We start from the raw sequence: 11433 nt of genomic DNA, 5'->3' as shown, positions 1-11433 counted from the left end.
CCATAATATATCCGCGGTAACTAGTATGTATTTATATATAAATACATATCTATATCTTGTCTGTTAAGAAGAAATTATTCCCATTATATAACTACAATTTAATGTTTTAAATTACATCCATAATATGTCCATAGTTATAATACAACATAATACATATTATTATATTATGATCCAATTATTGTATCTATATATTAATGTATTTTAAAACCTATATTTATAATTCTACATTTACATGTGTTTATATATTTTTGTAACATGAATTTTGATCTACAAACGCATGCATTTTATATATGGTTTTACCAACTTACTGAGGTGTGCAGACGTGTAATAACTTTATTTTGCACGTTCCTTGTTTTCTGCAGTTTCAGCCGCAGAGCTGCTCCAGAGCTGCTGGAAGCCACTCCAGGGACAGCAGCAGCGTGGTTATTCCCTGGCTGTCCCTGCACACCTGATCCTCGGCTGCTGCCCCACTTTGAATCCCGATTTTTCCTCTCTCAGGTGAAGCTTGTCCCAGTTTTGCCTCCAGCGCGGGATTCCCGCTGCTCCTTCTCCCTGCCCGCGTGCCTGCAGCCCCTCTGGAAGCACAGCAAGGAGAACATTACTTTTCACACATTTTATTGCCAAGCTGCTGCTTGCAATCTTTAGTGCTGGCCTTTTTCAGCAAGGACAAATTAAGTTTTGATGCAGAAATGGAGTTAGGGCCTCGCTGTGCCTCAGGCCGCTCAGCGCTCGCTCCCGGTGCCACAGCCACGGAAACATCCTGCCGCTTTTCTTTCCAATGAAATTTCACAGGGATACAAAATGTTCCACAGGCACATTGCCCCGTCTCCACCAAAGACAGACCCGTGAGAACAGCTGAGCCAGGCTGTACCCTCGTCACCTCTGACCGACACAAACATCATCACAGGGAAAAATTACTTCTAACAGATCCACGGGTTTTTAAACCAAAGGATCCTGCAGATCCTGTTCTGCCTCACGACAGCGTTGCCACATCTGGCTGGGTTTGCTGCAGAAACCAAAATACAGCTCCACAGCAGATACTGCCCTGTGCCACAGGGATGAGGGAAAAGTTACACATTTCTGGAACGGGATGGAGCAGAGTTTTGAGATATCCCCACTGCACACACACAGAGAGAGAGAGAGTTGGGAAAGAGAGTGCTTGGAAATTCAGGATTTATTTACAAAAATCACAAGAAAGAAGGAAACAACATAAACCTCTCCTCCTGGATGTACTCTGCAAAAACCTGTGATTGAAGATCATTAAATGCATTTACACGTTTAACATTGTTCTTCATATACAACAGCATATGCTTTAGTCATCAAGACGTCGGGAGAAAAGATGATTGACTAAGCTGCTTTAAAATAATGAAACTTCCACGTTTCCCTTGGCCTCCCCTCTTTAAAGTCAAACATTTAGCAGAGGAACAGACAAAGAGTTCTAACTTCTCTATAAAGATACATGAGAATCACCTTTTCCAACCCAGACCTAACTCAGCAGTCGAACTGAGACTGGACTGGTAGGAAAGCAATCAGGAGCACTCTGTTCCGCAGAACTGCCGAGTCACGCGCGCAGCTGCACTGTCAAAGCTGTTAATATAACAAATTATGATGATGATGATGATGATGATGGAGGTGGGGGAAGGAGCAGTAACACAAGAGGCTCCAAATTTGCGGGTTTTTCCCAAAGAAAGCGCAGAGTATTCACCTCCCACGGTATTCCCCTCCCACGTTTCCCAGGAAGCTCAGAATACAAACGGATCCCCACTTCGACCACAGTGATCACCACGCAGAAGTTTAATACATATTTTAAAAAGTATAATAACAATTCTTGACAGAAAAGTAACAAATACTAATCACTAATATCCCCAAAGTTAACACAGAGTTACCCAGCTTTAGGTACAGCTTTTTTTTTCTTAATTTTTGATTTTTTTTTTAAATTTTGCACTGCAACTGCACCCATTTTCTACTGACTTTACCATCAGTATGAAATACTGATTTGAAGACAAAAATCCCCAATCAAAGCAGGAAAATTCAGCTTTCAATGTTAACCTGCATCAGGACTTTACCCAGCTGATTTTATCTCCCTCCGTATCACAGCTGGACTTGAAACCTTTACAACAAGTATTCTTTATGACACCCTTTCACAGCCTAATTCATATTCTCTTAAACAGTTCCATGGTAGCAACTGAAATGAAAACAAACACGTTGTTGTCTTCCTCAATTTAAAAACGAATTGGAGAGCGTACTGAAGGAAATTCATCCCTGAGTAACAAAGCATTTAAAAGCTGCATCCCATTGCCAGTCACTGCAACATCCTATGACATTTACTCTAGTAAATTAATCAGCACTACGAACAGGCAGCAACAGAACTGGTCACAGTCCAACGTGTTTGCAGCGTTGTTGCATTGATCCCGTGATCCTGCTTAATGAAACTGCAAGGGAACATTAGGAAATGGGATAAATAGAAACAGTGTCTTTTATTATTTTAAGTTGAATGTCAGATTGACAGCTAAACCGTGCTGGATCCCAGGGAATTCAGAGCAGTGGTGGTCAGCAACTGGCTTCTTTGGATGTCCAGAGGGTTTCTAGGGGTGTCTTCAGCCGAACAGCAGGAGGAGAACAATCGTGATGGAGTTCAGGGCTATTAATGGCACTGCAGAGGGGGAAAAAAGAGAACTTAATAGTGAAAACTTTGCTTTTCACATCGCAAAATGACAGAACTTCATATAACCTTGGGAGAAGGAGCAGAACCAGTCAAAATTTTAGAAATAGTTTCATTTTCCTGTGTAAAGTTGGAAGCAGTGGAAGGAGCCAGGCTGAAAGACATTGGTAGAAAGCAACAGCAGAGATATTTTTCTGTTTTAACTTTAACCCAGAGCCTTTAGTTCTGTTTTCACTTCAACACAAATAACTCTTTCTCCAAATGAAAGTAAACTATCTAAAATTCAGCTTATATCCTTGGCTTTACTGTGCGTTAGAATAAATGTTTTGGGCTTTACTCAGTGGTAGGCAAGACAGGCTAAGATTTGTTACTCCCTCTACCATCATCTACAAAATGAATTTTTGGTGTCCTTCATAAGGAAGAAGTGTCAGTAACTTACAAATTAAGTGTATTTTCTCCCCATCTTCTGGCTTGCCTTTCAGAAACCCTGGAATTACATTTCCCTCACAGGTACTTCCCACAAAGATGGATTCAGACAAAGTGACTGACACTAACTGCACACTTTGGTTGATCACCAAACTTCCTCCCAGCTGCCAAACTCCAAGGGAAGGCAAAAGCTCAGCAGGAGAAACACAAGCCAGAGCCAGGGAATGTTTCTGCACTTTTACCAGAATTAGGGCACTTTAGTGAGGCCTGCACCCTCTCACGGAGTCCAGGCCTGGAGGAAGTAAAGATTAGTGCAGCAACAAGACACTACAGATTGTAATAATAATAACAACAATCAACATAATCACAATAAAAATGGTAAATATTGTGCCCTTACCTCTCATAACGGTTCGTATCGATCGAATGAGGTTTGTCAGCTGTGCTTTAATTCCTGGTTCCTCTCCAAATCCTCCAATCCCTTGATCGCTTCCCCAGCCAACTGGGTCACATAAAAACAGACACACGCTTTAGGAAAAAAACCCCAAAACCACACAACAAATGCTGCAATTTTAACGAGCAATCTATCCTGAATGTAGCTTACACTAACACAGAGAGACAGCCCAATCAGCCTTATTTCACGAGCATATTTTAACACAGTGGCTGAAAGCTGTTAAACCTCACGTTAGGAGATGTTTCTCTAAAGAAAACCCCTCACCTTTTTAATACACCACTGTTCCCTGTGTGCCCAGACTAACAGGTGAGTTCATCTGGCCTTAAAAAATAAAAACAGCTGTCAAAATAAACCCTAAACCAACTGCAACCTGTTCGTAGTACTGGAAGCAAAACAGAAAATAAGTGCTGGGCGTGAAGCGATGATGCTTCAGCACTGAGAAAGGGGCCACAGCAGAGAAAAACAGCCAGCACAAATTCCAAAACTGGGGTGATGATTTTTGCAACTGCTGTAAAAAAAAAAGCTAGAACTTCTGAGGGGGAAAAATTGGGAACTTTTCTGAGTGTAGCAGATGTCCTGAAGTTTTATGATGCCCAGACACAGCATGATGGGACCAGGGATGTGTCCAGGGACTTCCAAGACCTGCTGGTCACAGCCCTTACCATTCTGGGGAGGAGCAGCTCTCACCACACCAAGCTCCACTGCCCAAGTTTCCTTCTCCAAAGGCCACTTTTGAGTGATTTTTGTTCTCCCTGGCACCAAAGTGAGGGTGGTGGGCGAGTCCTCTCTCTCACCAGCCCTGCCAGCTGCTGCTTCCCACTGGGATGAGCCTGGAGCTGCATTCCCAAGTCTCAAGAGGCTGACAAGTGGCTTCACCCATCCCACCAGCTCCCACGTCTCCCTTTCATAATTCCAGCTGCTCGTCAGGAGGGCAAAAGAAAAGCCCAAACCCCAGCTGAGCAGATCCCTTGACACAAATCCAGCCGGGAGGAAGGGATGCCCCTCTGCACTCCTGCCAAAAATCCTGGCTCAGCCTGACGTGGAGAAGTCAGGATTCTCCACACCAGTGAACTAGGAACCGTGGATCGTTGGCCTTTTTTTTTTTTTTTTTTTTTACCCCAGGGCCTTGCAGATCTTTGTCGGTGCATTTTCTCTGTTTTGCAGGGCTTTGGCTTCTTTTGAAGGGCAAGGATGCCCAGCCCTGGGAACCCCACGGACCGAGAGTCGCCATCTCATCAAGAACCAGGCACAACAAGAAAAACGAAACCTTTACACGACACCAAACGCTCCGAGGCGCGGCACCGAGGGCGGTGAAACAGTTAAAAATGAACAGGAAAAAAGGACAATTACAGGGAAAAAAAAAATAAAAGAAAAAAAAAAGGAAAAAAAAAAAGAGAGACAAAGGTACAAGGAAAGCGGCCGGGAATTCATTCCCAAAGCCCAAACGCACCCCGATTCCCAAACCCCCACCGGCAGGGAGCGGCGGCGGGGGCCGCGGCCACCCCCCCCCCCACCACAGGCCGGGCGGCCCTCGCAGCTCACCGTGGCGGAGAAAGCGCTCCTCGTGCAGCACGGCCACGGCATTGACGATGAGGAGGGAGGCCTGCAGCAGCGAGTAGAGCGTGAAGGCCATGGCCCGGCAGCGGCACCGGGAGCGGCACCGGGAGCGGCGGCGGCGCCGAGCGAGACGTGGCGGGCGGGGGGCGGGGCCTCGCCTCACGGCCGCGGCCGGATGGGCGTGGCCTCACCCAGGCGCTGGGGCGTGGCCTTGACGGGCGTGGCCTCTCCGCGGCAGCGCAGGGAGGGGGCGTGGCGTCACGGGGCGGGACACACATGGGGCGTGGCTCGCAGCGCCCTGCCCAATGGGGGGCGTGGTTTTGTTAGGGCGTGGCCTCCCCGCCGCGCTGTTCCCGCCCCCGAGGGGCGTGGCCGGGAGGGGGCGTGGCCTCGCTGCCGGCAGCCGCGGCCGCCTGCGGGTTCCGCGCGGATCCCTCGGGACCCCGAGCCCGGCGGAGCGCCTCGGGGATCCCGGGAGCCCTGCGGACCCCTCCGGCCCCTGGACCCGGCAGAGCCCCCTGGGTCCCTCGGTGCCCCCGGGATTCCCTGGAGCCACTCGGGTCCGTCGGATCTATGGATCCCTCAGGTCAATGGATCACCTGGATGCCTGTGGATCCCTCGACTCCGTGGATCTCTCGGAGCCCCGCGGGTCCCGTGGAGCCCCTTGGGCCCATTGGATCCGTGGATCCCTCACGGCCATGGGTCCTTTGGAGCCCCGTGGAGCCCTCGAGTCCGTGGGTCCCCCAGGGCCCCGTGGGTCCCTCGGAACACCTTGGGTCTGTCGGGACCGTGGATCCGTCGGGTTCATGGGTGCCTCAGAGCGCTGTGGTTCCATCAGAACCCCTTGGGTCCATTGGATCCGTGAATGCCTTCAGCCCGTGGATCTCTTGGAACGCCGTGGATCCCTTGGGTCCATTGGTCATTCAGAGACCTTTGGATCCCTTGGGCCCATTGATCTGTCAGAGCCTCTTGGGCTCACTGGGTCCATGGATCCCTCGTGTCCACGGAGCCCGTGCAGCCCTGTGGATCCCTCGGGGCCATGGATCCCTCGCATCCGCGTGGGTTCCTAGGAGCCCCTTGGGCCCCTCGGATCCATGGATCCCTCGGGTCCATGGATCCCTCGGAGCCCCGTGGTTTTCTCAGGTCCATGGGTCCTTCGGAGCCCCGTGGTTTTCTCAGGTCCGTGGATCCCTCGGAGCCCCGTGGGTTTCTCAGGTCCGTGGATCCCTCGGAGCCCCGTGGACCTCGCAGCGCAGGCTGTGACGTGGGAAGCTCCGCTCGCCGTGCAGCAAGTGCCCTTCGGATTTGGAGCGGGAGCAAGGCTCATCCTCCTCCTCCTCCTCCTCCTCCTCCTCCTCCTCCTCCTCCTCCTCCTCCTCCTCCTCCGTCGGTGCGCGGTGTCTCCCGGCGGTGGGGCAGCCCCCGTGGCCACCCGTCATCAGCAACCCCACACAAGTACAATTAATAAAGGACCATAAACACTGTGTGTGCAAAAATACATGACTTTATACTTATATTCAGCCTTATGGGGTTTTCCCGTGTGTTTTCTAAATACATTGCCTTTCCTTCTACCCTGACCGAGGTTTCTAGCAGGAGGTCAGCCCGGATCCCAGATGCTGTTTGTCCAACATGCAATGCTGCAGAATCCAAAGCGCAGTCCAGAAGAAAACTATTACCTTTTATAGGGGATTGATCACGGCTTCTGGGCGGCTCTGCCGTCAAATAACAAAATAACCACAGCTGGAGCTCAGGGATACTGTATATACTGTTATAACTGCTGTAGTTACACCCTTATCCCTGTGCTGTAGTTACACAGTCATCCCAGAGTAGTTTTTGATGCACAAATAGACTTTTTTTCCCCTTTTACCTCTTTCAGTCCCACTGGCTGAAGGGGGTGATTCGCACAACCCCCCTGATTTTATTTCCCCGTAATTTCGCAGAGCACAAGCCCCTTAGCTCTGGGTGGTTGGTACTTTTATTACTCACTCAGGGCACAGTGATTTGCATGATCTCTTGGAGGTGGTGGTTTCCAGACCCGAGTGCCGCGGCGGAGGTGACAGCTTTGTGCTCAGTGTGGTGGGCTGCAGAGCCCCCATCTCAACTCCCTGCCCTGCCACAGCCTTCTGACACAACCTGGACAAATTATTCACCATTTATCAATACCGTGCTCTGTGTGGAGATCCCCTCTCCAGCAAGTGGTGATCTGATATTTCAAATTAATTGATTGTCATGAGTGCGTAATCAATAGATGCTCAGACACCACGTGAATCAGCTGTGAAGAAACCCACACCTCAGCTTCTTCTCGTGTTCATCCTTCCTTTCCAAAGCACCCACTTTGGCACAGTCAGTGTCACAATATTGTGCATCTTAACAGTCACTGCTATTAAATAACATTACATTTTAATACTGGAATAAAGGTAAAGCACCCTGCCACCAGAACCACAGCACATTTTCTTTACAATTTACTCCCAAAATTACTTCTGTTGTACAAGGGGGATAGAGAATCAAGGATATTCATCAGACTTCTGTCTTCTGGTCAAAAGCATTTGTCATTTCAGCCTCAAAAAGGAGCATAATCTCAATTCAGGGCAGTGACTAAAACATCTATTGCAGTTGCAGTGAGCTCAATATTTTTGAAGCCTGTACTGAAGTGTTTACTTACATGAAAACTCTTTGTTTTTTTCCCAAATGCTGGCTTTGGTTCTGAAAACTCTCATGTGTGTGATTAACTTCATAAGCCAGGGTTCAGTGGGAGCACTCGAGTGTAGTGGCACATGTGAACACACACTTGCAGGCTCAGGAGCTCCAACACAGCTTCTCTATTTCTCATCTAGGTTTTTAAATTTGCTGTGGCTGCAAAACTCCTAAAACCCACCATTTTAACATTTTTAAATGGAGCCATTTCTACTTGCCTGGGTTGCACTCCCCCTTTCCCCCCCAAATTTGTGGCTGGGGTTTATAATTAAAATAATCTTTTCCCATCTGTAAATAACAACAACAAAACTTATTTTGATTTTACCAAACTCCATACAGGCAGAGAAAGTCAATATTGGCCTGAAAAACTTCATCCTGAAGGTCACTACAAATTTTTAAGAAGTTCTGAGTGGTGACACGTGATGGTCTCACAAACAGAGCTGTCTTTTGTCCTCAGACATAACTTAGGGCATTCTGGCAGTGATTCTGTAATTACACACAGATGAATATGGGGCTCACTAACATAGATATCTAATAATCACCATGATCAAGTAGCATTTCCTGAGCTACTTCCTTACGGTATACAAGCTATAAATAAATAAATGCTAACCTCAGTGAAGAGCTAATGCTTAGAGTTATGGCCCTGAAAAAAAACCCCGAGGTTTTTGCAATAAGTACACAAGTTATGGCTTAGTATTTTTACCCATAATTAAGATGTATTTTGAAAGAGCAGCTGCCATCAAGCTGACATAAACTTGACATGATTTTCCCCTTAATGAAATCCATCATGGCAACTTAGCAACCACAGGAGTCTTATCTCTGAATCATGTTACGTGGTTGAAGGGAAAACCAGATAAAGTTGCTTGCATTAGAAGGAAAGGGGCTTTTTTTTTTTGTTTGTTTCATTAAGGTGTCATGTTTCAGTACAGTAAATTCCCGTGGTGTCATCTGCAGGGTGCAGTCAATCACCATAAAGGAGAGTTTTAAACCACCTTACAGATGTCAAAGGATTAAACTTCAGGCTGGTGAAGTATTGTGAAGGCACTGGTGTTTTTCACTCTCAGTTTCTCATTCAATATTTTCAGGCAGAGCACATCTCCCCGGGTCTCACTGTCCCCTGCACTTAATGAGAAGCAAGCTTGTTGCATGGGAGATTTGGGGTTAACTGAGTTTAATCCTGATGAGAAAATACCAGGACAAAGGAAGACCTGTTATGACTTCAGCCCCTACACCCTTCACCTCACTTGCCACCACCATCTTCTGACTTTATTTTCTGAACTAGCTTTAACCATTTCCTTCTTTAGGCACTGTACGTACCCAGATACACACACATCAGTGAGAAAATTTTGGGGGCACAGAAAAGTCTGTAAATTGATCCCGAGAAGTGAAGAAATGTATTTTGTTGGTGACAGATTTTTTTCCCCCACTCCTACCATGAGTAACTTCATTAACCAAAAAACTTTGTGTGGGTGAAAAAAATTAGGTTCTGCGTCTCAGCCAGGTGCTATAAACAAATCCAATAGCTAAATTTCACAGTTAGACTAAAGCCTTTGTCATTCCTCACTCATCACACCTGTAGCACTGCCGAAGAGCTGTAAAGTTAATGGTGCATCCAACTGATGTAACACGTCCCTGGTAAGCACAAATTGAGTGACTGGTTTAATGTCCAGATGGTTTTGGGGTTTTTTTAAAAACCACCAAAGCTGGGAATGCAGTAAGATTTTGTACATTTGGGACAATGTGTGTCTGGTCCTGTCAGAAAAGATCCTTGCCTTTTCTGTGACTCATGGGTCACCTCTGCCCTTGCTTGTTTGAGAAGTGATCAGAACAGCCATCCCTCCAAAAACACAGCCTGACAGCCTTCCTGAGATTTGAGAGGACATTAATAGGGCTTCATACACAAAAGGACTGCCTGGGGATTGAGGAGCAAAAGGGAAAACCATACACAATTCTGGACTTACATCTAAATTTATCGATGCTGCTTTCCCAAGTTACTTGACTCTGTAACCATAACAGCCTTTAAATGTCATTTGTTGCCTGGTTCTCTCTCTCTCACAGACAGAGAAACAGACACACACATGCACATGCTGTTGCTCATCTTGCTGCCACCAAGAGTACAGAATGGTTGTAGAATCAGGGAATGGTTTGAGCTGGAAGGGAGCTTAAAGATCATCTCTGTGACATGACATTTTCTATTATTATTGGCACTGTTTGTGTTGCTTTTGCACTGGAATACACCAGTCCAGACCCAAATCCTATCATGCTCAGTGCCATGCAGATATTTTTCAGAGGCAGGCATAGGGATTTTCCAGCCCATATCTGAGATGGAAGACAGTGGATATCTAAAGCAGGCCAACGTGGGGAGCGGGGCAGCAAGGAAACAAATGGATTTTTTCAGGGAATTACAAGTCTCTGCTTAGCCCTGCCTCACTGCTGACAGACGGGCAGGATTTTCAGACATGGAGGCAGCTGAGAGTCTTAGGGAGGGATTTAGAGGATGGGGAAACAGCTCCATGAATTTTGAAAGGTGGGGGATTTAGTCTCCGTGCAGTGAGCAGCATGAGGAAAAGGCAGGGGGATTAAAGAGTGCGAAGGGAAGGGTGTGAGAGGCTGCTGCTACAGCAGAGGACAGGCAGGAGCAGCTCACCACACACAGATGTGGAAAGAGACCCAGGGGACACAAACTCCTACAGGACAGAGCTGGTGTTTGCCACCACGGACTGGCACGGATGTATTTCCATTGGGCCAGGGAAAATGGTGCCAGTAGAAACATTCTGAGTGGGACTACAGCTGGCATCAAAGGAGCAAGGATGGCTGACATGTGCCCACAGCTTTGGAATCAGCTCTGGCTTCCACCTGTCCTAACAGAAAAGTCACTCAAGGAGCCCTTTTGGGGACAAACAGGAGGAGCTGCAGTGGTGACCCAAGTCCGACCGCCCTTGTGGCACAGATTTTCCCTCAGGGCTGTGGAATGTGGATCTGTGTGAGGCAGCCTCACCTTCCTGTGCCTGCCCCAAGTCTCTCTTTTCACAGGTGTCATGTGGAGGAGGTGACACGAAGGTTTTGGTGTCCTGATGTGTCACAGTGGGGCCAGGCCTCCCACCAGCAGCTTCCCCAGGGAACGTTGGCCCCTTCCAAGCCTGGAGAAGGAGCAAGCTCACAGGCTGCAGCCTGGGGGTTCCCAACAGCAGCTAGCAAAGGGCATGAAGCTGGAACAGGATGGCCAGATCCATGGATCACATTGATCCCTCTTGGAGCCCGATCCCAGCCCAGCCTGACCCCTGGAGCCACCACCTGGATGAGGACAGCCAGGCGAGCTGGCGTCACACCAGACACCATCAGTGCCCTGAAAGTCACAGCACCCAGCTTAAAGATTAATAGATGGTCTTTTTTCTCCAGGCTGTAAAAGTGGGTGGGTGAAAACCAAATCACAGGCTCTGGAGGCTGCATGCTGTGCAATAATGTCAGCAGCAGCAAGCTGGAGTCATGCAGATAATAGGGAGCCATGGGCAGAAGGTTAGGTCTCAGCATAAGGTCTGGGATTCTCAGTGAGTCAGAGCGATTGGGAAATCTTTGTAAAAATAACCAGAATTCCCCCTCCTGTATTTTCTCCCCATGACTCACCCCGCAGAACAGAGGCAAT

At 47.9% G+C, this 11433-nt stretch overlaps 1 protein-coding gene across 1 annotated transcript; it reads right to left on the bottom strand.

The window, feature by feature from the left end:
• Window positions 1-1156: 1156 nt before the first annotated feature.
• IER3IP1 (immediate early response 3 interacting protein 1) lies at window positions 1157-5264 on the bottom strand. The gene is made up of 3 exons (XM_064404128.1): window positions 5082-5264; window positions 3486-3587; window positions 1157-2653 (listed from the first exon to the last, which is right to left on the bottom strand). Exons 1-3 carry the CDS (start codon window positions 5170-5172, stop codon window positions 2598-2600), a joined length of 249 nt encoding a protein of 82 aa, XP_064260198.1. The 5' UTR covers window positions 5173-5264; the 3' UTR covers window positions 1157-2597.
• Between the last annotated feature and the right edge of the window lie 6169 nt (window positions 5265-11433).

This window comes from Passer domesticus, chromosome Z (genome assembly GCF_036417665.1).
Source record: "Passer domesticus isolate bPasDom1 chromosome Z, bPasDom1.hap1, whole genome shotgun sequence".
Lineage (NCBI taxonomy): Eukaryota > Metazoa > Chordata > Aves > Passeriformes > Passeridae > Passer > Passer domesticus.
This window is presented reverse-complemented; position numbering and strand designations above follow the sequence as displayed.

Bases quoted from the DNA above. Each gene is read 5' to 3' on its own strand.
- IER3IP1 (XM_064404128.1), bottom strand. From the start codon at position 5,172: ATGGCCTTCACGCTCTACTCGCTGCTGCAGGCCTCCCTCCTCATCGTC. The intron at 3,588-5,081 runs GTGAGCTGCGAG...TATGTGACCCAG, and splicing joins GGAGCGCTTTCTCCGCCACG to TTGGCTGGGGAAGCGATCAA. The intron at 2,654-3,485 runs GTAAGGGCACAA...CCCCCTCTGCAG, and splicing joins GATACGAACCGTTATGAGAG to TGCCATTAATAGCCCTGAAC.